Source organism: Octodon degus, unplaced genomic scaffold (assembly GCF_000260255.1).
Source record: "Octodon degus isolate 3935 unplaced genomic scaffold, OctDeg1.0 scaffold00093, whole genome shotgun sequence".
In the NCBI taxonomy this organism is placed as follows: Eukaryota; Metazoa; Chordata; class Mammalia; order Rodentia; family Octodontidae; genus Octodon; species Octodon degus.
The window spans coordinates 8,801,803-8,829,377 of record NW_004524669.1 but is presented as its reverse complement, the minus strand read 5'-3'; the positions used below and the strand labels follow the sequence as shown (position 1 = coordinate 8,829,377).

The 27,575-nt window shown below is 56.3% G+C and overlaps 1 protein-coding gene across 1 annotated transcript in view; it reads right to left on the bottom strand.

The window, feature by feature from the left end:
- Muc5b (mucin 5B, oligomeric mucus/gel-forming) overlaps positions 1-15,056 on the bottom strand; it is a 27,618-nt gene extending 12,562 nt beyond the window's left edge. The window contains exons 1-31 of the mRNA XM_023722865.1: positions 14,961-15,056; positions 13,167-13,238; positions 12,759-12,830; positions 12,243-12,504; positions 12,048-12,162; positions 11,844-11,934; positions 11,628-11,734; positions 10,446-10,647; positions 9,990-10,115; positions 9,569-9,686; positions 9,352-9,490; positions 9,116-9,226; positions 8,866-8,935; positions 8,454-8,591; positions 8,076-8,240; positions 7,857-7,951; positions 7,093-7,219; positions 6,696-6,951; positions 5,895-5,950; positions 5,678-5,778; positions 5,295-5,446; positions 5,032-5,170; positions 4,837-4,950; positions 4,080-4,259; positions 3,541-3,780; positions 2,061-2,217; positions 1,703-1,831; positions 1,445-1,589; positions 1,326-1,369; positions 1,055-1,252; positions 231-654 (exon numbers count right to left, since the gene is read on the bottom strand). Coding sequence (XP_023578633.1) covers positions 231-654; positions 1,055-1,252; positions 1,326-1,369; positions 1,445-1,589; positions 1,703-1,831; positions 2,061-2,217; positions 3,541-3,780; positions 4,080-4,259; positions 4,837-4,950; positions 5,032-5,170; positions 5,295-5,446; positions 5,678-5,778; positions 5,895-5,950; positions 6,696-6,951; positions 7,093-7,219; positions 7,857-7,951; positions 8,076-8,240; positions 8,454-8,591; positions 8,866-8,935; positions 9,116-9,226; positions 9,352-9,490; positions 9,569-9,686; positions 9,990-10,115; positions 10,446-10,647; positions 11,628-11,734; positions 11,844-11,934; positions 12,048-12,162; positions 12,243-12,504; positions 12,759-12,830; positions 13,167-13,238; positions 14,961-15,030 — 4,415 coding nt within the window. The 5' untranslated portion in view covers positions 15,031-15,056. The remainder of the gene's footprint in view (positions 1-230; positions 655-1,054; positions 1,253-1,325; positions 1,370-1,444; positions 1,590-1,702; positions 1,832-2,060; positions 2,218-3,540; positions 3,781-4,079; positions 4,260-4,836; positions 4,951-5,031; positions 5,171-5,294; positions 5,447-5,677; positions 5,779-5,894; positions 5,951-6,695; positions 6,952-7,092; positions 7,220-7,856; positions 7,952-8,075; positions 8,241-8,453; positions 8,592-8,865; positions 8,936-9,115; positions 9,227-9,351; positions 9,491-9,568; positions 9,687-9,989; positions 10,116-10,445; positions 10,648-11,627; positions 11,735-11,843; positions 11,935-12,047; positions 12,163-12,242; positions 12,505-12,758; positions 12,831-13,166; positions 13,239-14,960) is intronic.
- Between the last annotated feature and the right edge of the window lie 12,519 nt (positions 15,057-27,575).

Sequence of the window (27,575 nt, the reverse complement as noted above, 5' to 3'; positions counted from 1 at the left end):
GGGTGCCCCCTGCAGCCCTGATCCTCTCGTAGGTCTCCACATCACCCCCAGTCCTCTCAGATGTGGGGTAGTCCACGTCAAACCACTCTGTCCACAGGCAGCGGGGCTCGCAGCTGGTGGCCGTGGGATTCTGGGTGCTGCCTGCCCAGCGAGTGTTTGGCAGGGCTGATGAAGGTGATACTGTGTGCGAGGTGAACTCCGTGGCTGGCAGGGAGCTCTGGCCTGTGTGCACCGCTGTCTCCCAGGTCACTGTGCTCAGGGTGGGACTCGACAGTGTCTTGGGTGTGGGTACTGTGGCTGTGGAGGTGTTTATTGGCAGGGAAGAACCACAGGGCCTTTGCTCACAGCACAGGATGCGCAGCTCATAGTTGTGGCAGAGTGGGGGGCTCTGCTCACTGTTGAGGCAGACCAAACCCCGGGTTGGCTCGCAGTCTATCTTCTGCCCCAGCTCCTGCAGGGGTGACCCCGGGAACTGTTCTGCCCGGCATTCGATGTTGGCAGGCATCGGGCACACTGGGTACCCCTTCGCCTTCAGGGCTGCAAGTGTCTCGAAGTCCCCGCCTCCCATGCCAGGCTCCGGTCGACCCCCATCGAACCAGGCAGACCATTGGCAGACCTCTCTGGTACACATGGTGGGTATGGTGTCTGGAGAGCCTGCAAGGCGTGGGAGAAGCCACTCAGGCTTCTCTGTACCAAGCCCCAGTGCCCCAAGAGCAGTGGGCATGAGGGAGGGCCCACCTCCCAGGGTTGCCTTGAGGCCTTGGGGGGCTGCTGATTCATGAAAGGCCAGTCCTGGCTCCATCTGCTCACTGTTGAGGCAGCTCAGTCCCCAGAGTGGCATTGTCATGCACAAGAAGGTATCTGGAGAGGTTTTAGGACCCCAACACAGCCCTGTCACTGAGGGGCACCCTGTGATAGGTAGCAAGCAGGGCCAGGACTAAGCCCAGTCAGACAGCAGGGTGGGTGGGTGGGGCCAAGTGAACCCAGGGCCCTGCTCCAGCATCTTCCCTTTCCCAGATGGGCCACGACTGCCCCTGGAGATGCACCTGCCTACCTGTTGTGGGGAGGATGGCAGAGGTGGTGGTGAAAGTAAACGGTGATGTGGACAGGGTTCCGGGACACTCCATGGCCCTGCGGATCAGGGTCCCATTGTCTCCGCAGATGGCAGTTAAACAGGCACCAAGGCCATCAGTGGTATTGTAGATGACATCCCCATAGCTGTAGGTCTGTTCCCCGTAGGTACATGTGCAGGCTGGGGACAGCAGGGCCGGGTCACTCAGGGCCTCCCATCCTGGGCCCAGTCCCAGCCCCTCGGTCCCCCTTACCTTCGGTGCTGTGAGCACACTGGATGCCCCCCGGAGTACAGCGACTGCAGGAGAGAAGCCAGTGAGGGCCTGTGCAAGCCAGCTTCCACCCTGCACCCAGGCCACCGCCCACCCCTCACCAGCGCCGGCAGTTCTCGGCTGTGGGGGTCTGCACACCGATGTCATAGTAGTTTCCATCCGCATCATAGCAGCCACACTGGGCCACACACTTCATCTGGTCCTCATTGAAGAAGGGCTGGCTGGGTGGGCACTTGGGGTAGCAGCCTGCGGTGGGGTGGGGGCCCACTAGGCCTTAAGGCCTCTCGGGACAGGACTGGGCTGCCCAGTGACACCCTCCACAACCCACAGTGGGGGCACATCCCTGGGTGCACCCTCACCTTCAAGACCAGGCAGGTCGACCAGGCAGTGGCCACTGGGGTTGCGGCAGGTGCGCAGGCAGGGTGCCCCACAAGGCTGGTAATGCCACTCACACTCCCCGGCGGGGTTGTAGTAATCACAGAAGAGTGCTGGGCAGGGGGCAGAGACTCAGATGGCGCCTGTCAGGCCCCTTCACCAGTGTGTCACCCAGGGGTTCCTTGGGGCCCCCTTGTTTAGGGGCTGCCTTCTAGACTACACAGGTTTACAGCTGCATGTGGGCACACTTGTAGGCAGGCACACATGCTAGTGTCTGAGTGTGACTAAGTGTCAGCCCAGGCCAACCCGGCCCTTCAGTACCACGGACAGAACCCCACTCACGGCAGATGTCTGGCGTCCTCCAGGACACACACACGCCCACGTCGTGGCAGGCCTGGGCGTAAGCAGCCACGGCTGTGCAGAAGCACTCGCAGTCACCCCCTGAGTCACAGGCACACGCATCACGCACACAGGCCTCGTAGTACTTGATGGAGTCAACCTGGAGTTGGGGTAGAGGTCTGGCTCAGGAGGAAAAGTATCCACCCAGTGTTGCTAGGCTTGGCTGGTCCAGTGCCCACATTAGTGGTCTGAGGTCCAGCATTCCAGGGCAGTGGGTGACTCAGTGTCCTGCGCAGGAACTGTCCCCAGCACCACCTCTCCAGCTCACTGGAGTATTTGGCCACCTGTCTACCTGCCCCAGGTCCACCTGCCCACCTCCAACCACCCAGCTGCCCACCTGCCCACCTACTTATTTAATCCTCTCTCTGCCCACCTATTCCTCATGTTTGCTTGCCCACCTGCCTGTTTCTCTACCTGCCCACTTATTTACCCGCCCACCTATCTGCCTACTCACGTGTTGACCTGTCCACCTGCCCACCTATTCACCTACCTATCTACATTTCCCCCTGCACCCGCCTGCTACACACCTGCAGCCCACCTGCACACATGTGAACCTTACCTAGCCTTGGATTCTCTTATCAATGAGTCTTACCGTGTGGGGTGCAGGCTGCCCCTGGCCCAATCGCTGCACCCTGGCCACCGCTACCTGTGCCTGACACACTCTGATCCTACCACCAGCCTCTGTTCCACTCTGCCTTCCATTGGCTGAGTCCTCTTCTGCCACCGTTGCCCCTCTGTGCAGAACCCCTGCTCACCATGCTGGGCCTTGCTTCTGAAGGTGACTTCCATGACAGGTCTGTCCCTGTTTGCAGCAGCAAGCCTGCCACTCAGGACATGCCCTGGGGAAGTTCTGGGAGCCTGACTTCCAGACCCCAGGCCTTTGCAACATCGGTGGTCACCTGTCTGTCCTCATGAGCAGGGTGAGCCCTGACCTGGCTGCGCCTGTGTGAGAGCTTGGACGTTACCCCATTCTCACTTCTGCCAGATGGAGGCGTCTGCAGCTGAGATCAACTGTCAGACTGCAGGGACCTTCTCAGACAGAGGATGGCCACCAGGGCATGCTAGCCGCCTGCTCCAGGGGACATGTGTGGAGAGAGAGGGCTCACAGTGTGGGCATGAGAGTGTGAACGCTGACTGCACTTTCATGAGCTGCCTGCCCCTCACTGGCTCCTAAGTCCTACTAGGAAGCCACACGCCTGCGTGGACCCTTGTGAAGGTTCACACGGGACTTTTAGAAGCCTCTCTCAGGCTGGTCACCCCTTCTCTGGGAGCCCCACTGGCTTTCTGTCCCTACTGTAGTGCCCTAAGATCAGCTCTGAGCCAGGGACAGAGGTCCAGGCCCAGATCCCCCTGGAGCAGGAGGCAGCTGCCAGCCCCTGGCCCTGCCTGCCAAGCTGGAGCCCTGGGCCTGTCTGGGCCCCACCTGAGAGCGGCAGGCAGAGAAGGCGGCACTGTTGATGATGCTGCACTGCCTCTGGGCCCAGGACTTGCGGTACGGGTTGGCCACACAGGGGTCCTTGGGCGCCGGGGCGTCGGGGCAGGTGGGTGAGAGCTTCCAGCTGTTCCCAAACTCCAGCACATCGCCCACCACAGCCTGGCTGCGTGTGGTCAGGTCATTGATGGCGTTGTCGTCGAAGTTCCCGCACAGGCCACAGACCCTGCCCTGAAGTGGGAGAGACATGGGGCCAAGCAATGGGTATGGGCCTTCCAATCCTGGCCAGAGCAGCGCTCTGTAGAATTCCAGGGGGCAGGGGAGCAGGAGTTGCAGGGGTGCTGGCTGGGCCCCCTGGAGAGGCCTTTGCCTTGCAAGGTCAGTGGACAGAGCCTGCTCACTATGCAGTGCTCCAATGTTCCCCGTGGTTGGTGTGGGCTCCACAACCCCTCTCAGACCCTGACAGCTGGATGACCTGCCTGCCAGGCTTTTCTGAGTGAGGACAGAGTGGGGTCCTCTGGTGGTCTCACCTTGTAACTCTGTGGCAGGCGGATGAACACGCTGGTCTTCCGGTCCCAGGACACAGCCATCCCACTGCGGGTCTCAATGACCAGGAAGATGCCCATGTAGCGAACCTTGTAGGGAGGGCTGCTCCCTGGCCCCCTTGCCACCACCTTGAAGCCTCCTTCATGGAGAATCAGCTCATAGCTCTGTGGATGGAGGCACATAGTGGCTGGAGAAACTGGAGCCCAGTCTACCAGCCCTGGCAGGGACTCCTGGAGGCTCAAGGCTTGTGGCGTGGGGATGTAGCCAGAGGCAGGCAAGACGTGCTGCAGTTAGGGGAGGCCATGTGCTGGGAGGAGCCCCAAGGCTCGCCTCACCCAGCCCTCTTTGTAGGGGCAGCCCCCTAGCAGGCTGCTCGGCTGCTGCTCCTGTGCACCCTCCTCCTATGGCTGGACATGGGAGCCACGCGCATGGGGGGGTGAGCTGGGGCCCAGAGGGTCTGAGCGCAGCTGAGCCCCAGGACCTAAGGATGTGACCCTGGGAAAAGCGGAACCATTCTGAACGACCAGGGCAGCCTTAAACTCAATGACAGGGAGGGTTCCAACACAGATGAGGTGGCCACAGGGAGCAGGCAGGGCTGGGGGTGTGGCCACAGGCCAGGTGCCTGGGGCCTCTGACTGAGTCTGTGGGTGTGGCTGGACACCAGGCCTTGGGACTGTGAGACTCATGGAGGCCTCTGTGACTGGCGGCAGGAGGTGGCCCCGCACTGCATGGGCATCCCACCTCCACGAAGATCTTGATGGCCTTGGAGCAGGTGGTCCCAGTGGTTCCACAGGGGACATTCTCCGTGACAATGCGGAAGGTCCCTTTGGCACTGGTGTTGCTCCCGCAGTAGTCCTGGAGCAGGAAGAGATGAGCAGGGCTGCCACAGGCTGAGGCAGCCAGTCTTGGGTGGGGGTCGGGCAAGGGGCCACGCACCTGGGCCAGTGTGTACTCGCAGCTGCCTTCAAAGCTATAGCGCTCGCCATCGAAGGTGATGAAGTGGCCATCCCCGTAGGCCACACATGTGCCCAGGCAGGGCTGGCTGCTGCACTCCCAGTGGCGGTTCCTGCAGGTGCTGGGGGCGGCTGTCACAGTTACCTTCAGAACCCTGTGCCACCTACCACGTCAGGCGGAGTGCCAGCCCCAGGCTGCACCACACCCCCGTGGTGCCTCCTTGCTCAATCCCCCAGCAGACATACCAGGTGTTGCAGCCGACGCGGATGACCTCCCCGGGCCGGTAGCTGGCCTCGTTGTGCACACAGGGACAGTCCTCCTCGGCAACACAGCTCCCGCTCCCATCCGACACCAGCCCCGGGGGACACACGCAGCCTGAGACGCAGTGTGTACTGAACTGTGGGGCACAGACAGCCAGGGCTAGGAACATGGCCTGCTCTCTGGGGCCCCAGGCCCCAAGCTGGGAGACACTGCCCATGCTTGGGGTGCCAGGTGGAGGGGGTCAGAGAGCCCCACAGTCACTGTGTGCAGAAGCACAGGGACCCCGGGACCCAGGACCCAGGAGGCCACACCCCTCCACCCTCCCAGGCGGGCTTTGGACTGTGGTATGGCTGTGCCCAGCACTCACGCATTCCACATCCAGTGAGTGGCAGCTTCGGAGGCACTCGGCCCCGGGAGTACCAGCCGAGGCATTGCTGCAGTCGAGGTACACCATAGGCGCCACACACCCTGGGGACAGGGCAGGAGCCCGTGGCAGGCCAGGCGGGGTGTAGGTCCTGCCCATACCCAGCCCCGCATGTCCCCCGCACCCTGCCTCCCTGGCTGTGCCCGGCGGGTGCTGGTACCTGGGCTGCTCTGCAGCAGGGCTCCCAGGCAGCTCAGCTTCCCACGCGAGCACGAGCTACAAAAGAGAGCCCAGTGCACCAGCAGCCCCTCAGCCCCGCCTGTCTCCCTCACCAGACCGGGAGGTACTGCTGCTAGTCTCTGCCAAAGGTGCTTGGTGGCCGGAGGCAGTGGACCTGGGGCTAGGGTGTGGCCCTCAGCTTGGGCCACGCTGGGAGCTGCAGTGTCCCCCAAGACCAGATGTGGCGGGCCTGGCCTCGCTGGGGTGCTGTTGGGGGGACCTTCAGGAGGGGCCCAGTGGAGGAAGTAGGTCCAGGGCAGACCTCCAGGGTGTGGGCCCCCCACCCAGTCTCCCCACTTTCCTGCCACAGGGCCAGCAGTTCTGCAACCATGTTCTGCCTCAGACTGGAGCCCCCAAAGTGGGTCCTGTCAAGACCCAGGTGGAACAGGGTAGGATACAGCCAGCTGGGCAGTTGGGAGCTGGTGCAGAGCCCTAGAGGACCCCCACCTCCACCCCTCTGAGGTCTCAGGACTACAGAGCAACTTCAGGCCTCCTCCCACGGTCTGCTGCCAGGATGCCCCACCCAGCCTGGCCTTCTATCTGGAAGATCTGGCTGGGTGGGAGGCTAGGAGGAAGGTGAGAGACCAAGGGTGGGCGGAGCCCCACTGGGAAGTTTTGCAGGTGCAACTGAGATGAGAGGAGCCCGCACGTGGTAAGCATGTCCACACTGGTAGCCACTGGATGCCTCCGTCTGTGGCCAAACTCCAGGACTCCCCATGTGCCCCAGAGACCAAGGCCTTACCACACCACACCGTCGTCCTGCACAACCTCCCCGGGCGCCACCACATTGCCATGGAAGTAACAGGGACACTCATGGGCTGGCACACATGCACCAGCCTCATCCAAGAAGGTGCCCGTGGGGCAGACGCAGCCATCCACAGGCACAAAGGGCACACCGCAGGTGACGTCAGCCTCACTCAGGCCACGGCAGGTGGGCTGGCAGGCGTCCACGACATACATGTAGCTCTGGGACTTGGGGCAGCTGCTCACGTATTTGGCTGTGGGGCAGGGCAGAGAGTGTGAAGCTGGCTGCAAGGCTGTCCAGTGCCAGGCACAGCTGGGGTGCTGTAGCTGCTGCCACGGGGGCCACGTCCTCACCCAACTGGGATTCCCGCCCAGCCAGCCCACAGCGCACTCACTGCAGACGCCGTCCCGCCAGCCGCGGAGCAGCACGCCCTTGGCGGCACAGGCGTGCACATAGGAGGCCAGCGCAGCACACAGGCAGTCCTCGCTCCTCTCGCAGTTGCACGTGTCAAACATGCAGTTCTGGGGGCAGGCGGTGTGTCAGGAGCCGGCCAGGGCCCAGGACCACACATCCCATTCCACCCCATCGCTGTGAGAGAGAAACTGCCAGAAGCCACTGGAAGCTGGCCCTGATGGCCAAGCTTACTGCCAAGGACACCATGGCAACTGAGCCCCAGAGGAGAGGACAGTAGAAAGGACAAGAGCAAAGCCTGGGGGTGGAGACCCAGGGACAGCAGAAGATGGAAAGCCAGAGAGGCCAGGTCCAATGGAGGGGTCCCCACAGGACAAAGACAAGTAGAACCCCAGTGGCCTGGGGGTGGACTGAGGCAAGAGCTGGCTGGAGAGGTGGAGTCCACCAGTGGGGGCACTTGAAGGTGACCTGGGGTCTTTGTCTGGAGACCCTGGGGGAGGACTTGGGTGCTTTTCAAGGTTTTGGCTTCCAGGAACAGGGCCCTGAGACACCCGCTCTGGGTGGAACCACGTCCCTGCGATGGCTCACTGGGTTGGAGCAGTGGGCGGAGCCCCACTGGGAAGTTTTGCAGGTGCAACTGAGATGAGAGGAGCCCGCACGTGGTAAGCATGTCCACACTGGTAGCCACTGGATGCCTCCGTCTGTGGCCAAACTCCAGGACTCCCCATGTGCCCCGCAGGCACTCACCGAGTGGAAGGGTGTGGGGTTCACAGTGGAGTGGCAGGCGGAGAAGGCTCCAGAGGAGTCAGTCAGCAGCGAGCACCAGTGCTGGGCATAGTTCTCTGGGGAGGGACACATAGTGTTGCCCCCTGCCCCCAGCCCTGCCAGCCCTCCTCAGGAGTCAAGTGCACGGTGGGCTGCCCTGCTTGGGCCCGCTCATTCACCCTGCCCCGGGGAAAGGGGTACCGTTCTCCACGCTGAGCGAGCAGGGGTCCTCGAAGCTGTTCTTGGCGTTGGGGCAGGAGGCCTGGGTCTTCCAGGTGTTGGCGAAGGCGGCGCCTGTGCCCTCCACCACTCCGCTCAAGGCCGTGAAGTCATCTGCCTGGTTCCTGTTGAAGTTCCCGCACAGGCCTGGGCCAAGCCAGGTCACTCAGTGCCTCCTGCCTGGCCACTGTGTCCAAGCCTGCTGCCCTCCTGGCACCACCCAGGGCCACTCTGGAGCCACCCGCAGATAAGTCTGGGTCGCACCACCTGGCCTGCCCCACCCTGCATGACTGTCCTGGGCCTCCCCACCCCTATCCGCCCCTCGCCCTCCAGCCCTGCGCTGGAGCTGGCAGGCCTCACCACACATCTGGCCATGGTATGAGGGGTCCAACGTAATGTGAACCTGCATGATGGGCACCAGCTGCACCTGCAGCTGCAGGCCGAGCCCTGTCTGCACCAGGATGAAGAAGGACGAAGGCTTGAAGATGGTGATGTTGGCTATGGAAGAGGACATGGGCTGCAGGAGACCAATAGCCACCCCACCACACCTGAGCAAAAGCGGCTTGGAATAACCACCCCACACACGGGTTCCCACAGCGACCAGGGTTGTGTCCCACCCTGTCACCCAACTTCTCAACTTAGCAGCCAGCCCCTGGGCTACTCTGGGAGTGCCTGAGACCCAAGAACCTTCCAGGGACCAAGTCAGGCCCAGCGGGCTCCAGGGTCCACGCCCTGGAGGGGCCATCGCACCTAGCTGGTGGGAGCCACACACCTGCCGACACTGGCAGCCGGGTATAGATGGAGTTCATGAACACAGCACCGCTGGCCTGGACACGGATGGCCTGGGAGCAGAGGGCCAGGCTGGGGTCAGTGCCCACCGGCCACTCGAGAGGGGCCATGGGAGGCCATGGGCCTGCCCTGGTGGGGATCTGGGAGCTGTCCCTGGGAAGGGGCTGCCCTGCCCCAGGTTCCCTGCCTCTGCCCCTTCCAGCCCTGTGGACAGGTGGCAGGGGCCCCCTCACCGTGTCCCCGCCATTGAGGCTGAGTGTCACCGCTTTGAGGCAGTTCTCAGTGTCTGTCAGGCCGCACTTGCGCAGCTCAGCCAGCACAGTGAAGGTGCTGTCTGCACATCTCTGCAGGAAACCAGGCTTCATGGGTCTAGCCTGGGCTGGGGTGGCCCCAGGGGCGGCCAGTCCCCAAGTCTGGGCTCCCCTGTCAGCATGGGCCTGTCCACCCATGGCGGCCAGGGGACCCTCACCTTGGACAGCACATAGCTGCAGTCACCATGTACATCATAGAGCTTCTCGTCGTAGGTGGAGATGTGGGACCCACCTCGCACAGAGCAGGAGCCTGGGCACGGCTGCTCCTGGCACTGCCATAGCCCCCCAGAGCAGGTGCTGCGGGAGACATGTGAGCAGGGGGTGCAGGAATAGGTGCCCCACCAGCTCCACACAGCCCGTGAGGGCAGGACCTACCAGGAGCTGCAGCTGGTGGTGAAGGAGGCGCCAGGAGCAAAGGTGTGGCCGCCGTGGGTGCAGGGGCACTGGGCCAGGGGCAGACAGCCAGCGTGTGTGACGTCGTCCAGCACCGTGCCTGGGCAGGAGCAGGCAGCGAGCAGGGTGAGGACCTGCGCACAGACCACCTGCCCAGACACAGCGACCTCTCCTCACAGGAGGCCCCAGCAGAGGCCCTGCTCTGCTAGGGCCCATTGTCAGGGCGAGCTCCGTGCTCTGCTGGCGTGATCCTCATTGGCCCCAGGGCTGTGACACCTGTCTGTCTCTCTCAGGAAGCACACCTCTGATTCCTAGGGTCAGAGTCCACCCCTTTGGGCTCTTGGGTGAGACCTCTCCTGGGCAGAGTCGGGGCTAGAGGAAGGGTGTAGGGCATAGGGCCTGCCTGGGGGACAGAAGCAGCCATCCACACAGTGGTCCTCGCACATCTGGGAGCGCTGGGGGTTGGAGCAGGTGTCGGTGCAGGGTGAGCCACACTCCCGGTGCTCCATGCCGGAGGAGCATGTCTGGGCTGCAGGGGGAGGCAGTGCTCAGTGCTGAAACCCTGCCCCAGTGCAGTCACACCCACCCTGTCCTTCTGTGGCCCCAGAGGTCCCCAAGGACAGCGTTAGGCTCAGCTCTTCCCTGCCCATCTGAGGCCCTGGTAGGACTAGGAGGCTTTGGCTGACGCCTGCTCGCAGAGCCTCGGGGCTGTGTCTCCCTCCGGGCCCACAGGCCCTCAGCATCTCCAGGCCTGGCCGCACCCTAGCTCCTGACACGTCCTCTGCTCACCGCCTCTCACTGTCTCCACAGCCACACACCACGACCCTGTGAGCCTGGCCCAGCCCTGCGGGGCACTCACGGCAAAGGCTGGGGCCTCTCCAGTTCTGCGGCTGGCCCCCACTGTGGGCACACTGGCGGGAATACTCAGCAAAGGTGGCACAGGGGCACAAGGGACAGCGGCACAAGTCCTGGACACAGGCAGCCACGTACACACTGGTGTCCACCAGACCGTTGCACTCTGAGAAGGCTGGGCCAAGCAAGACGTGGCGACAAAAGTCCTCCTGGGGGCAGCACAGGAAGGTTGGGCTCCCTCTGACCCCAGACAGGAGGGCCGCGTGCCTGTGTGAGGACACTGTCCTTCGCAGGCCAGGCCAGAGAGCCCCTTCTTCTTCACCTCAAGGTTTCTTCACCACCCACCCACCCATCCATCCATCAACACAGCCACTCATTCACTCATTCACCCATGTACCCACACATATGTCCACATACCATGCACATACACACCTACTCATCTACCCATCTCTTCACCCAACCACTCACCTGTTCATCTACACGCTCATCCACACACCCATATATCCATCTATACGTCCACCCACCCACCCATCACCCTTCCATCCACTTGTGCTTCTACCCAACTCAGTGAATTTGCAGCCATGACTACAGACGTATGCTTGGCTCTGGGGAGTGACGCCGGGCTCTGGACCTGTCACACCAGGTTCCAGGACACACTTGCCCATGGTGAACACACAGGAAGAGCAGACTCTGGGTGAACTTGGGGTCCACCCCTGGTGGTGGCTCAGAGAAAGGGGAGATGGAGGCTCAGGGCTGCCTGTGACAAATGTCCTCCTGCCCAGGACCCCAGCTGGCTGGCATGGGGTTGCAGCTCCCTGGTTCCCATCATGATTTAGGGACCTGGCCTTCTGCTGGCCTGAGGGCTCCTGGTGCTTCCAGGCCCCATCCTCCCTGGTAACTGGAGGGGTGCTTGCTCCAGCTCCCCAGTGCCCCCAGGGGCACGTTTGCCACACACGCTGTTGCTGCATGCTCAGAGCTGCCTGCCCAGTGTGGCGCCGGAACTCCCCACAGAGGTGTCTCACTCCGCACGCTGTCCTCCTCGGCCCAGCCCCAGGGTGCAGGACTTTTTCCTCAGTGAGGCTGGGGCTCTGGTCTCTGTCCTGTCTGTTCACTCTGGGCCGTCTCTCAGGCCTCAGCTCAACTGCCTGTCCCACATCACCACCCACAGGCGACAGGGGAAGGTACTCACCCCCCCCGTGCAATTGTCGGGCGGCGAGGGTAGCGGGTCCTGGCACTGCTCTGTGGGACCGTCGAGCTTCTGCAGATTCCCGAACTGGAGAGGGCTCAGCCTGGTGTCTGCCAGGAGAGCGCCCTGCGTGGGAGGCCGTCCAGCTGGCCGGGGCTGGGGCCACGCCTCCACCCGCAGGCGCTCCCGACTCACTGCACCGCCTCCAGGGCCACTCACTGTGCACATAGAACTCGCTGACGTCTGGAAGCCCGTTGAAGTCCCCACATAGCCCACAGGTCTGGTTGGCAAACTTGGGGTCCAGTTCAAGCTGCGGCAGGCAGGGCCACTGCAGCCTCAGGCCTCTGCCCTGCTCCACAGGGCCCTCCCCTGGGGCTGGAGGTTCTCCCCCACCCCATCGGCCCCTGGGCCAGGCCCCCTCACCAGAGCACTGTCCTGTCCATTCCACAGGAAGGTGAGCACCAGCCGGACACTGACCTTCACGTAGTCACTGTTCTGCTCCACCAGGAGGCCAGCACGGCTATAGGGCAAGTCCTCCCTAGGGGAGTATGCAGTCAGGCTGGGCTGCCCCCTTGGCTCGGGCACTGCCACCCTCAGGAGGAAGGCTGGCCTGCTCACCGCTGCCCGTCAACCAGGACAGAGCCGTTGGACAGCTCCAGCACCAGCCCCTGGGCCTTGAGTACAATGTGGGTGATGGCAGGTCTGTCGCCCACAAGGCCGCGGCGCAGCTGCACGTTGAAGTCCTCGTAGGCCGCGCCGCAGTGCGCAGAGAACACATAGTTGCAGAGGCCGGGGAAGCGGAAGACGGCGCCATCAAAGGTCTTGTAGTGGAAGTCGCCCCAGGTGCTGCAGACGCGCCCCGTGTGTGCGGGGTTCAGGGCTGCGGGGAGCCAGAAAGTGGGCGCCTGCCGACCCCCTCCATGCCCAGCCCCCCACAGCCCTGGGCTGCCACCGGAGACCAGGTGCCCTATTGCCCTACCTTGCTCCCCCAGGACTCCTAACCATCCCAGGGCCCAAGGGTGCACAGCAGATTCTACCAACAGGACACCGCCCTACCCAGGGACACCCACAGGTGACAGCCTCACCCCAGCCTGGCAGAATCCCCCAGATGGCAAGTGGCCACCTCCTACTTACAGCTTACACTGGGGAAGACGTCGAGGGGTGGAATAAAGGTCAGGCGCTGGGCAGACGAAGACGTGTGATAAGCTGTGGACAGGGCCCGGTCACAGGGGGCCACGGCTGTGGACACCCTCGTCCCACCTCACGCTCTGCAATGCCCATTCTGGGGACATCAGGGCTCAGGACTTGGGACAGGGCTATCCAGCTCCTCTCACTCCCTGCTGGGCCCTCCCTGTCTGCCCACGAGCTTGCAGGTGGCCGGCAAGATCTGCTGCACACCTCCATTTCCCTGGGAGGCCTGCCCCCTCCTGCACCTGGCATGGTCCCCAGACAGAGGCCCGGGAGGATCCCATCAGGAACCCCGGGCCCCTGCACACCGCCATGCACCCGCCCACCCCATCAGGAGCCCCAGGCCCTGCACACCACCATCCACCCTGGCATCATGAGCGGCAGGCTCTGTGTACCCTGGAGCCCACTCCACAGGGGTCTGGGTCTCTGCGGGAAAAGGTAGGAGTGAGCAGGGGTGAGGAGGCAGCCAGCTGATCAGAGCCACCGCCACAGTGTGAGGCACGTGGCAGGCTCTGGCCCAAGGCTGAGCCTCCTCTGAGAGCTTCACAAGCCTGAAGGGGACCGGACGTGACAGCCCTACCTGCCCTCCCAGCCTGTACATGTGGGCAGCCACCTCATCCCCTGAGGGACAGGGAAGAGGTCCTGGCCATTCAAGGAAGAAAATGGAATCAGGAAGCAGCCTCATCCCAGAACGCAGCCATCCAGGGGGTTCAGCCCCCTCCTTCTATCCCTCAGAGAACAAAGGCCAGCTTTGTTGGAGGGACATGGTGGGAGGATTCCAGGAATGACTTAGCAGAAACCCAAGATCGGGACCGGCCCAGAACTGGAACCAGGAGTTGGGTGGGTGGCAAGAGGTGTTGGCACAGGGAGGGCCCCAGGGTGGTCTCCACTAGCCTGGCCCCAGCCGGAAGAAGCAACACCAGCCCACCACTGAGGGACAGCATCCCTGCAGCACCCATGGCTCTGAGAGGGCTGCATCTCAGGCCAGGACTCAGCTGGCATGTGGGCTGTTCCCAGTACCCTGGCGGCCCACTCCCTGTTTGCTTTCCCACCATGGCCTGCTAACATTTGAAAACCGCAGGACCGTCCATCCCTCCTCGCCAGCCTGCTTGACTGCATTTCCCACAGGCACGGCTGCTCCTGCCCCCAACCCAGGCTGCAGCCTCTCCCCAGCCCTGAGCACACTGACCAGTGCCGGGCCTCAGCAGGCAGCGTGGCCTGGCCCCAGCCTCCCTCCCAGTGCAGGGCTCTGGCTCCGCTCCCACCACTGCATCCTGCGTGTTCTGGAGACACTGAGGCCTCCGTATGGCCCCCCTCTCCATCCAGCCATTAATGACAGGAGTACTGTGTGTTCCCTCCTGGCCACGCAGCCAAAAAAGCTGGATGTGGGGGGTGTGGCTGAGCCAGCCTCCAGGCTGAGCAGAAGACTGGGGCTCAAGGAAGGGGGTCTGAGGATGACACTCCTCACCACACTCTTCATAAATGGAGGGGTCTCGGACCAGGTCCCCACCTGGAGAGCCCAAGCTCTGCAGGGAGCTAAGCTCAGGGTGCCATGGCCCCGGTGACAGGCTCCAGCCAGCCTCACCCAGCTCACGCTGAGGCAGCCACATGTTCCCCTGCTAACAGTAAGCATTCGGAGCCGTCGGCTGGATGTGGCTGCTCGAGAGCAGGCTGAGGCAGTGGCCCTGCTCACAGGGGCCATGCAAGCCCTGAGGCCTGAGATGCTGCTGGGAGACAGGATAGCTGACAAGACTCAGCGCCACCATCAGGCTGTGACCAGGCACCCTGCTCATTGCCTAGCTCCAACCCATCACCTGGAGGTGGGGTCCACCTGGGAGGCCCCCAGGGGAGGGGGAAGTACCAGCATCGACCTCAGCTCCAGCCACAGAGAACTACGCCTGCCCTCTCTGATGCCGAGCCTCTCAGCACCCTGAGATCCGGCCCTTAATCCTGGGACGCTGCCACACCTGTCCTGGCCCAAGCCCTGCCCTGACACCCCAGCCAGGCTGGGCTCTGGGTCCCTGACACTGGAGGGCCCATGGGGCTGGGGACACCTGCATGGGCAGCAGAGTACGATTGTGCCCTTGGCAGAGTCCAGAGAAGGTGGCCCCGAGAAGATGGTGCCAAAGTGGGGGGCTCCGGCCTTACCTGCCAGCCGCACCACAAGCAGGGTCATGAGGGCCCAGGCCGGCGCCTGGCTCCTGCTTCTGGCGCCCATTCTGGGGGCTGGCAAGGTGGGCAGGCGGCGAGGGACTGGGCCTTGGTGCCTGCTCTGCAGGGGCCTGGGCTTATGTAGCAGAACTCCTTGGCCCCATGCCCACTCTTGGGCCACGCAGGGCAGCGTCCACTCCCTGGGGGCAGCCACGTGTGTTTGCTCTTGGGGAGGGGCTGTGGCAGAAAGAGGCTTGAAGGAAGGATTTGCAGGGCTGGGCCACCAGGCACAGGCACCCCTGCCCCTCACGTCAGGGTTGGAGTGAGAGGCTGGTGCTGTCTTGCTGGACAGACCCCTGGGGTGTCAGCTGGTGAGAGGAGGCCTCAGCAGTGGCTCGCTGCTCAGTCACAGCTTAGCCTGGAAGGGGGAACCAGGGCTCACGCTGGAACAGGAATCCCCAGGGCTCCTGCCCAGCCCCGCCGGGGGAGTATTGGGCTGTGCTGCTGCACAGGCTCCTGGTCTGTGTGTTTCATGGGGCCCAGGAGGAGACTCCTGGCCCAAGCTCCCAGTGGAGCTGGCCAGAATCCCCTGCAGAGTCTGACTTTCTCTGGCCTCTTTGCTGCAAGAGTCAGCTTGGAGGAAACTGAGGCCCAGCGCAGCACCGGCTGAGACAACACTCTATTGGGTCTCCCCCTTCCAAGTGGTAGAGGCAGTGGCCATTCCTTGGGGCCTGGGGCCTGCCTGGGCCTTAGCTGGCAGGCCCCACACAGACCACAGGGCAGCAGTGGTGGAATCTAGGCGTGCTGCCCACCCCAGGTGCCCTCGCTAGGCTTCTGAGGGTGCAAGGCAGCCTTTCCCAGAAGTGATGTCCGGCGAGCCTCCTCCCTGTGGGCACTATGACTTCTTCCCGTTGGTGCAACTTGAGCTGCCCCTGTACTACTCTTATAGCAAAGCTGCTGGCTTTGGCCCCACAGGCCCACATGGGAGTGGGACAGATGGACGTGGGAATGTCCACAGGACAGACAGTCACACAGACGTGGAGCAGAGGCAGGGTCCTAAGGCTCTCCCCGCCCTGGGGAACCCTTGGGTGGTTTCTAGGTTGCTTTGCTTTATAACTGAGCACTGTCCAGGTCCCTCTGAGGAGGACTGGTGCGAATGGCACTGTGGCAAAGGGGAGCCCACCAGAAAGCCCTGTGAGCACCATAACGGGACCAGCAGCCCTGGTCCACTCACTCAAGGCCCACAGGGGTCAGGTCCACAGAGACGGCAGGTAGGGTGGGTGGGTAGCTGAGGGACAGAGATGAGGATGCCCTGGTGGTGACAGTGGTGCTGCCTGAGTGTGGACAGCTTGGTGCCCCGACTGAGGCAAACACAGCCAAGGCAGGAACTGTGTGTCAAGCACCTCTCAGCAATAATTTCGAGAGGTTTGGGATGGATTTCACTGATGGGCTTCCATGCATACCCAGTGATCCTCCAGCCTGCCCTTGGGTGACACCTCTACCACTTGAGGGGCTAGGATCTGTGTGGCCTGGCCAGCCAGGCTCTCCGCTCCAGTGTAGCGCCCAGGACACGCTGGCTCCTCCCCATCTCTGGTGTTCCTAGGTTGGAGAAGCCCAGGCTGGGTTTCTAGGACTCTCCGTCTTCCAAGCATGCTGGTAGCTCTGCCACAAGAGGGGCTTGAAGGACCCATGGCCCTGTGGCCCTGCCTAGGCCCTGGAGCCGCTAGCCCCTGTGCCCCTCACCTCAGTTCTGCTCCAAGACACTCCCGGATGCTGCGGTGCCTGACTCTGGAGCCAGTTTCAGCACTGCCCAAGGCCTGGACAGCCCCCCGCCCCACTACCACCTTCCCGGGCAGCTAGCTGTCCTCTGCAGCCACTTGCAGGTGGTGCAATCCTCATCTTGCCTGGAAGGCACAGCATGCACAGTGGCATGCGACACCCTGCCCCGGGCCCCGCCTTGTCCCAGGACAGCTGGACCACTGCACCCCAGAGGGTCTGCTTGGAGACTTCCCGGATGCGGCCACCAACCTGTTTGCTCAGCCGCGGGAAGTTTACCTCTTCACAGTTGAAGGACTAGAGAAAGGGGCAGGGAGGACGGGACACAGTGGCCCTGCTAGGGAGGGGACCAAGGCCTTCCTAGGACACTGGGTCACGTCACCGCCACTGTGCCAGGAACCTGCCCTGCGGCTTTGACCTGGGCGTGCCTGTCCCTCATCCCCTCCTATTTTGGGGCCAGCAGAACAAAGGAGACTGCTAAGCCACATAGGACTGGGGCGGACACGTTCCCCATGGATAAAGACTCCTACCGGTAGACTCACCTACCCCACAGGAGTGACCTCACCCCCACCACCCAGGGCCCCCCAGGTGCTCTGCAGAGGTGACCCTGGGCCCCGACCACCTCCTGCACACAAGCCCTTGCTCAGAACCATTGCCCACAGAGAGCCTGGCCACAGCTAGGGGTCGCCCACTCCCCACTGCCCAGCCTGCCTTGCCTCCTCCTGCAGAGCAGTGCAGATCCAGGACACAGGCCCAATCTTCTGGTTCTGAGTGCTTGCCACAGCTCCTCTGGACACTGGCTTGCTGGCCCTAGGAGTGTCGCCAGCTCATTCCACTTAGCACCTGAAAACCTGCTTTCCACACCCCAACCACTCACCAAGGACCCATTCCTCAGTGTGCCCCCTGGCACTCGCCCTCCTCCGCCCTCCCTCCTTCCTGATTCTGGGGATCCAGCCCAGGGGTGCTCTACCATTGGCACTCAGCCCTTTTGATTTTACATTTTAACATAGGGTCTCGGTAAGTTGCCCAGGCTGCCTCAGCTGCCCACGTGGCTGGGTCAGCTAGTTTCCACTGTTGTGATAATAGGCATCTCACTGGGTGTGAGGGGAGCTGCACGCTGGTTTGATAAGCACTCCTCTGAAGCCGAGCATATGGAATTGGCCGTGGGCATCTTATTTGGAAATGTGTCTATTTGAGTATTAGCTGGGGTGTGTGTGCGTGCGTGTGTGTGTGTGTGTGTGTGTGTGTGTGTGTGTGTCTTTTCTATTCCAAGTTCAGTTTTTTAACCGGTGTGAGGTAGAGGTCCGACTTTGGTCTTCAATGTGTGGGTACTGATTGGGCTTTCCCAGAAACGGCCCACAGAGAGGGCTTACATCCAGCCTCCCTTTCTAGGCCGGCCCCATGCCGCACTGGTTCCTGCAGCTTCATGCTCAGTCATAAAACAGGAAAGATGAGTCCTCCAACTTTTCTCTTCTTTTTAAAGAATATGTTGGATACTCAGGGTCTCTTGAGATTCCAAATGGCTTTTCCCATTTCTACAAAAAGCTATTGGAACTTCAGTAGGACTGAGAGAGAAATTAGAAAAACAATACCTTTTACAATAGCAACGCGGAAAATGAAATATTTTGGAATTCACTTAACCAAAGAAGTCAAAGATCTTTTCATGGAAAATTATAGTACCTTGAAAAAAGAGACCATAGAAGATTTCAGAAAATGGAAAGATATTCCCTGCTCCTGGATAGGAAGAACCAACGTTGTGAAGTTGGCCATACTCTCAAAATTGTTGTACAGATTTAATGCAATTTCTGCCATGAACATACCTCCCAGAACTAGAGAAATCGTTCCTAAAATTTATTTGGAACCAAAAAAGACCTAGAATAGCAAAGGCAATCCTGGGCAATAAAGACAAGGCAGGAGGCATTACAATTCCTGACTTAAAAGTATACTACAAAGCTACTGTGATAAAATCAACATAGGATTGGCAACAAAATAGACCTAAGGATTCATGGAATAGGTTAGAAGATGCAGAAGCCTCTATGAACACACTCAGCCACCTGATCTTTGACAAAGGGACCAACCACGCTTACTGGAAGAAAGTTACCTCTTTAACAAATGGTGCTGGAATAACTGGCTCTCTACATGACAAAAACTAAAACTTGACCCAGGTCTATCACCACGCACTAAGCTAAAGTCAAAATAGATTAAAGATCTAAACATTAAAACAAAAACACTAAATCTCCTGGAAAGTAGGAGGAACTCTTGAAGACATAGGGGTAGGCAAAGAGTTCATGAATAAAAATCAAATTACACAGGTAACACTTGAAAGAATTAACAACTGGGACCATCTCTTATTGAGAAGTTTTTGCATTTCAAAAGAAATTATCAACAAAGTGAAAAGACAACCCACAAATTTCGAAAAAATCTTGACAAATAAGCACTCAGACAAAGGTCTGCCCTCTAGAATTTATAAAGAGCTAAAATACATTGGGGCCCCTAAATTTAAAGACCCAATTCAGAAATGGGCATCCGAGATGAACACACACTTCTCAGAGGATGAAATAAAAGAAGAGAATAAATATATGAAAATATGCTCCACATCATTAGTCATCCATGAAATGCAATTTAAAACAACACTGAGATACCATCTCACCCCAGAAAGAATGGCTATCATAAACAAATCACCCAACAACAAATGTTGGAGAGGCTGTGGGGAAAAAGGAACCCTTCTCCACTGCTGGTGGGAGTGTAGACTGGTGCAACCGTTATGGAAATCAGTATGGAGACTCCTTAGAAAAGTTGGTCTGGAAATCCCCTTTAAATCAGCTATTCCTCTACTGGGAATTTTTCCAGAGGATCTGAAAACATCATATCATAGTGATATATGTGTTCCTATGTTTATAGCAGCACAATTTGTGATAGCCAAATCTTGGAAACTGCCAAGATGCCCATCAGCTGAGGAATGCCTGAAAAAGATGTGGTATTTTTATACAATAGAGTATTACTCAGCTATAAAAAATGATAAACTTGAATTATTTACATTTAAGTGGATGCCACTTGAAGATATACTCATTAGTGAAATAAACCAGACCCGCATGTGTAAATATCATATAGTCTCCCTAGTATAACAAGTCAAAAGAAGAAATACAAATAGGAAGGTATAACACAACTAAAAGGAAAGCGAGAACTTGAGGATTGGACAATGAGGAGAGGGCAAGGAGAAAAGCTGGGAAACAGGACAGGGACAAAGCCATACATTTATATGCACAAGATGGGTAAGGCAATGATCCTGAGAAACATCAGCAGGTTTTGAAACTAGTAGTTAATTGGTAGGATTCTCAACCTGACTAACCATATATGCTGATACCTGCAAACCAAGCAACTGCACTGAAGATAGCAATGTGTAATAGAAGGGTGATACTTGGAATGCCTGTCATTCTGGTCTTCTAAATACATACTTCTTGGCATGGCATACCAATTATTACCATACTGTCTCACAAGTAAAAGTTTTTTTTTTTAATGAGTAATAAATGAAAAAAAAAGACACAAGAAAAAGGAAAAAAAATGTCACAGGACTGTCCTGCTACAATGCTATATATGGTTAGATTTCTAAATTTCTGTATAAAAATATGTGTTTATTCCTATTTTTTAAATTTTTTTCTTCATATTCTGTAAAGACTTAAAGTTCAACACATCAATATTTGATGGAAAATACCTGTTCCATGTTATGCCTAAAAGGTTTGATATTTAGACAGATATGGTAAACCAAACTGCATATGTTGCAGGATCATAATAAGCTTCTCTTCTGGAGGGCTAACAACCTAAATTTGCAGATCAAAAATTGGAGAAAAGGAAGGGCTGCAAGGTCAGCCAACATTTTGGCTCTAGCCTTCCAAGGTCAGTGAAGACTGAAGAGATAGGAGAACCTGTACTGTAATATCATGTAACTCAGTTGTGCCCCAAATTTTCTGATCAAGGAGATTAAAAGGCCACAGAGGAATGTGATCAATGATGTATAGTGTGCCTAAGGAGAGTCACATGGAGAGAAAACATTCTCTCAGGCTTTCACAGAGAGCAAATTGGTCAAGCAATGGCCGTGACTCATTCTCATGGCTGACACTGACAAAGGATCTACAAAGTGCGGTACAGGGCTACAGGATAAATCCTGAGGGTACTTGACTGACCTTATCAGATACAAAAGTTACATTTCTTGTTATATAGGTCTTGCTTTATCTCAGTCTTTACCATCCAGCAGAAAAGTATAAAAACGAGGTATATAAAGTAAAGCCATATTAACATGCTGAGCTGTAAAAGCCTCTAGTCAACAACTTCTACAGATAACTCACTACTATTGTGGACTGCTGGACTCTGTTGGATTGTTTTGCTAAATTCAAGTGACAAGAATATTTAGATGCCAATAGAATATCCATGTCTGACAGGACTAAACAAAAAAAAGGAGGATACAAAGGAAGGACCATTTTGTATTGGTATATACAGAATAGTTAGGATAGATAGACAGCTACTTTCACTTAATTCAATGAGAAGAAAGATTTGTAGTAATAGTGTTTGGACAGGCTATCCTATCTGCTTCTTGCACTATGGATAACCACTAAGAAGATAACAATGTACAATGTATTAATTATTGAAACTGTCCTATTAATCAGCTTTGAAACTCTCTCATTGATATTTGTTTCTCAATAAAATAAATTTTAAAAAAGGACTTGGGCAGGGCTGCGCGGGATCTGCAGGTCTTGCAGACAGCACCGCGGTCTGGCCAGGACTGTCTTCAGTCCCTGAACACAGTATTTTTCAACTTTAGGTCTTTAAATCTTTTTCAGCAGTGTTTTATTGTTTTTAGTAGGCAGGCTTTTTCCTTTATATTTAGGAATAAGTTTAACTTATTCCTAAATATGCTTTCTTTTTACATGTATTTGTTTATTCTTTTAGGCCAGCTCAGCCCACCGTGGGGCCAGGCCTGACAAGGCATGTGATGCTGGGGATCATACCATGGTCCCTGTGCTTGTCTAAGCTTGCCTAAGCAGGTGCTTGAGACTGCTGAGCTATCTCGCTGTCCCCTGAAATTGCTTTCCTAATTTCCCTTTCTGATTATTGCTGGCTAGTGTACAGCAACTTGCTGAATGCTTTTATCAGCTTGAACTGTGATTTGGTGGGATTTTAAGGTGTTGTGTACAAGCTTACGTCATCTTTCTGCTTCTCAACTTAGGAAGCGTTATTTCTTCTTCTTACTTCTCTGGATGGAACATCCAATACTATGTCAAACAGAAATGGAGAATGTCAATCCAGGCATGGTGGTGCATACTTGTAATCCCAACACTCAGGAGGCTGAGGCAGGAGAATCACAAGTTCAAGCCCAGCCTGGAAAATTCAGTGACTTGTAGGGACCTTGTGTCAAAATAAAAAATAAAAATGGTTGGGAGCTCAGTGCAAAGGCCTTGGGTGCAACCCCCAGCACAAAAATAAAACAAAGTGGTGAATGTAAGCATAATTGCAGGCCGGCCAAATAGCTCAGAGGATTAAAGTGCCTGCAGGCAGGCGCAGGGGCCGGGGGTTCAATCCCCAGGCCTGCCGTTCTGGCTGCACCCCCAGGGCGCCCTGAGACAGCATTTGAGACTGGGCATGGTGGTACGCGCCTGTAATCCCAGCTCTTGGGAGGTTGTAAACAGGTGGATCAGTATGAGTTCGATCTAGTAGTGAGATCCTGAACATCCTGTCGACCCGTCCCTAAAATACAGGGAGAAAAGCATGATTGCTTTGTTCCTGAGCGTGGAAGTGACTCTCAGTCTTTCACTGCTGAGGATGAGATGAACCATATGCTCCTCACAGATACTCCTCATTTTCTGAGGTTTGTGAGGTCTCTCCAATTTCTACTAAGTGCTTTTTTTAAATCATGAAAGGATGTTGAATTTTTACCAACTCTTTTTCTGTAGCAATTGGGATGATCATAGATTTCTTCCTTCCATTCTTTTGATGTGATATATTCCATTAATCGATCTTTCTATTTCAACCATACCTTCATCCCAGAAATGAAAAACACTTGTTCATGGCATGTCATCTTTTTTAAATGCTATTGACCAGTTCACTAGTATTTGTTAGAGGTTTTTGCACCCATATAAATGGGAGACATTGGACTTAGTTTTCTTCTCATTGTACAAGGTCTCGCTGTCTAGCCCAGACTGGCCTTGAACTCCCAGAGATGCTCCTGCCTCAGCCTTCCGAGTGCTGGGATAGCAGGCATGTCTACCACACCCCGGTGAAGTGACTCTTATGCACTGAATGTTTGTAAGTTGGGGATTTACTTGAGTGTCTTTGTCTGGTTTAGGGATCAATTAAGCCTGGATTTGAGAATGAGGTAAGAAGTGTTCTCTCTTATTTAATATTCTAGAAGAGTTTGTGTTTTTGTAATTCACCAGGAAAGACATAATATTCTAGACTTTTCTTTGGGAGAAGGCTTGGATTTTTATTGAGTCTCCTTAACAGTGATATGTCTAGTCATCTTGTCCATCTCTACACATCGATTGTCTTCCTATGAATTTGTAATTTCTTCTTGGTTATTAAATGCATTGGACATACTTGTTCATAGTACTCTCTTGCAATCACTTTTATTTATGTAGAGCTGGGGAGATAGCTCAATGGCTTAAGTGACTTCCTGGCAAGCACAAGGTCCTGAGTTCAATCCCTGGTACAAAACAAAATGAAACACAGTAGCTATTTCTGTAAAGTTAGTAGTAATGCCCCTTTATTTCTAATTTCAGTAATCTTTTAAGAAGTCTTTTATTCACATATTTATTTGGTACAGAGTCTCACTACGCAGCTTGGACTCAGTGATCCTCCTGTCTCAGCCTCCCCGGTGCTGGGATTACAGGCGTGTACCACCACACTTGGCAACCAGCATGTAGCACCAGGGATTGAACCTGGGTCCTTGTGCTTGCCAGGCAGGCCCCTAGACCGCCAAGCTATGTCCCCAGCCCCTAACTTCAGTAATTTGAAGCTTCTCTATTTTTCTTAGCCAATCTAGTCAAGGGTTTGTCAATTTTGTTGATCTTTTCAAGACTTCCCTCTCCAAGGGCTTCCTCGTTCCCTCTTCTGTTTATTGTTACTATTAGACATTATCATTACTGTTATTTTTTGTGTACCTTGTCACTGCTGCTTGGCCTTACTATCACCTCCATTTTTCCAGCTTTAGGTTTAGTCCTCGCTTCTTTTTGTGACTCTTGGAGGTGCGCAGTCAGGTTATTGAACTCTTTTTCTTTCCTAATTTAGGCGTATGCAGGTTCAGTTTCCCTCCTTATTCCTGCCTCTGTGCAGTCTTACACAATGTGCCGCGTTATGCTTTTGCGTTGATTCAGCTGTAGGCTTGGGCTCCTTTCCAGGTTTTCTTATTTGACCTACCCCCGGCTACGTCAGCGTGTGACATTCAACTCTCACAGATTTGTGAATATCAGCTTTTTTTTTTCTACTGATTTGTAGTTTCATCCGGTTTTTTGGTTAGAAAACATACTTTGTATGATTTGTCTTTTTAAATTTTTTTGGTTGTTCAAATTTTCTTAAATTTAAAATTGTAGGGCCGGGGAGATAGCTCAGTGGAATAAGCACTTGCCTGGCAAGCTCAAGGACCTGAGTTCAATCCCCGGTTCAAAAAAAAAAAATTGTATTAGTAATGTTTACAGGACATAATGGTCACATCCGTCATGGGCAGCCAGTGTGCGTGCGCAACACATTCCAACTCTTTCTACTTCCCTTTGCCGTCCCCTCCCTCCGTCTCTCAGATTTCCCTGAGGTCAGCACTGAACTAACCATCGCATTTGATTCAGTTCTCATCCAATTCAGTTTGTGCCCAGAGCTGTGGCAAGAACAAAGATCGTGAACGAAGGTCCTACTGTCCCTCATTTCACTGGAGCTTTAGTCTGCCACGCAGCTCTGAGTCACTTTGTCCCAACCGCAAGGATTCTGCCAGGGCAAGCCCAGCAGTTAGGGACCCTTTGGTTTATATATCAAAGAAAGTCTTAATCGCTCTGAATTTTTGAAAGACAGTTTCGCCTGATATAAAAGTCTTGGTAGACAGCGTCTTCTCCAGACACTTTGCACCCACTCCCACTGCCGCCCTGGCCTGTTTCTGGTGGCAAATCCTTTGCTGATCTTGCAGAGAAGCCGCTGAGCAGGACGAGTCGCTTTCTCTGGCTGCTTTCACGTTCTTTCTTTGTTTTGATTTTCAACAATTTGATGAAAATGGTCTTGGTGTGGATCTCTTTAAATTTTCCTGCACAGAGTTCATTGATCTTCGTGAGTTTGTAGATTCACATATTTCATCAAATTTAGGATGTCTATGGCCATTATTTCTTTGAGTATCGTCCCTCTCAGCTCTCGCTGTGCATGTGGGGACGGCCTGGACGGGGCTGGGTGCCTCCCTGGGGCTCTGTTCAGCCCTCTGTCTTCTCTTTCTTCCTCCTCCTCAGAGAAGATCACTTCGGAGGGCAACACTCACACGCACCAAGCCTTTCTCCTGCCGACTCCCAGCTCTGAGCTCCTTGGGGGCTTTCTGCTCAGCTCCGGAACTTCCGTTTGGTGCCTTTTCTCCTTTGCATCTCTCGCTTTCGTATGTGCTGCTTTACTGATTTCCTCGGACTGTTTGTCCTTGTGGTCTTTGTATTTACAGTAGTTGTTTTTAGTCTTTGCCTAGCAAAACTGAGGCTGGGATTTGCTCATTGATAATTTTTCTTCACTTATTTTGTTTCTTTGAGTTGTTTTGCTTCTTTACAAGCTTTCTACTTTTTTTTATTGAAAATCTGGATTTGACTCTTGCAATGTGGAAACCTGGACATTGAATTCTGTCCTTTCTTCAGCGTTTGCCTCTTTTTCCTTTCTTTCTTTTTTAGTGTTGAACATGTAGCAATCACTTGCTTGCTTCTTTCCTTCCTTCTTCCTCTCTTCCTTCTTTCTTTCATCTATCTGTAGATAAAGTCTTGGTAAGTTGGGCTTGGGCTCACGAGCCTCCTGCTTTGGACTCCCAGGGGCTGGGGTTGCAGGCTCGCGCCAGCAGCCTGCCTGAGCTCCAGTGCTCTTGGGATATTTTCATGCTTGCTTTGCAGACTCTTCCTTCTCCTGTGTGCATGTTGAAGACTGTGCTTCCAGCTTGCATGCCACTCACCTTCGGGCAGGCCTCCCCGAATGCTAGACACCTCTCCAGATTTGCTGTCCTTTGGCACTGAACTCAGCTCATCCCAGCACAGGGACCGGCAATCTTCCCTGGGCACGACTGCAGCTTTCTAAGGCCCCACTCTCCAGCCGAGTCCCAGGTTCAGCAGAACAGATGTGCCTGTGTCGGCGCTCCAAGTGCCTGGCATTCGGGTCCGAGGCAGGGCGTGAGCTCTGCAAGGCGCCTTCCCAGCCTTGAGCCCCCCAGCCTGACTTACTGGTGTTGGGGGTGGGGTGCAAACAGCCAGGACCCTGGGGAAGGTACAGAAGTGGGTGGAAGTGCCTCCAGCCTCCCTTGCTCTTAAAGATGGCCTTTTCTAGCTGGACATTTGGTTGTTGCTGCAAACCTAACTGTCTCCAGAGCCCTGGTAAAGCTGGTCAGGAAACTTCTCGTTCTGTTTCGTTCTCGTTTCTGTGGAGGAGGGAGCTTAGAATTCTGGCCCACCATGTGGCTGGCTTATTTTTATCTTTTCAAAGATCAATTCTGAAAATAGAAGTCCATGAATATATTGAGATAAATGAAAAATAAATAAACAAGAGAGATGAGAAAGCACTCTGACAGCAAAGCAAGGAAACCCGGCGGATCCCTGCAGTAGTCATGGGGGCAGGTGGGGGCGGGGGAGCTCTGGGGCCTAGCACCTCCAGAAGGCCTTTGAGAACTCTCCAGGGAGTAGCATCAGCCCTGTGGGGAAGCAGTGAGCCACACACGAAGGTGGGCCCCTGGCATCATGGGCCTCTGGACACCACGCACTGGCAAAGAGCAGAGTGCGTCCCTCGCTGTCACCTGCCACATTCCTTGTAGGGCCAAGGGCCAAAGATGCAGAGTGCAGGCAGGAGACTAAGTCTAAGAGGACTCTGGCAGTGTGCAGCCCTGGACTGACCTGGAAGGAGGGAAGCAGCTATGCCAGGTGCAGCCTGGGCAGTGAGCTCCCCAGCCTGGACAATGAGGTCCCCAGCCTGGACAATGAGGTTCCCAGCCTGGGCAGTGAGCCCCCCAGCCTGGGCAGTGAGCCCCCCAGCCTGGGCAGTGAGCCCCCTAGCCTGGACAATGAGGTTCCCAGCCTGGGCAGTGAGCCCCCCAGCCTGGGCAGTGAGCCCCGTAGCCTGGACAATGAGGTTCCCAGCCTGGGCAGTGAGCCCCCCAGCCTGGACAATGAGCCCCCCAGCCTGGGCAGTGAGGTCCCTAATCTGGGCAGTGAGGTCCCTAGTCTGGGCAGTGAGGCCCCCAGCCTGGCCTGTGAGGCCCCCAACCTGGCCTGTGAGGCCCCCAGCCCAGCCTGTGAGGCCCCCAGCCCGGCCTGTGAGGCCATGGCTCTGTGTGCTCCTCCGGGTGTGACACCAGGACTCACACTCATATCTAGGGGTGAAGGGCATGGTTGTGAAACACCAGTGGTTCAGAAAATGGGTGCGTGTGGGGAACAGTGATGCACGCCAAGCAGAGTGCGCAGGGTTGAGTGAAGCCTTGGGCACACGGCCTCTTCTGCGCTTCCTGTAGCTTTATCTGTAGGCCCAGAAGCACGCCAAGAAGAAAGGTAAGCCAGGCCAGAATGCACAGTAGGTCCTCTGAAATGTAAGCCTGGCCCAGAACGCACAGTAGTCCTCTGAAATGTAAGCCTGGCCCAGAAC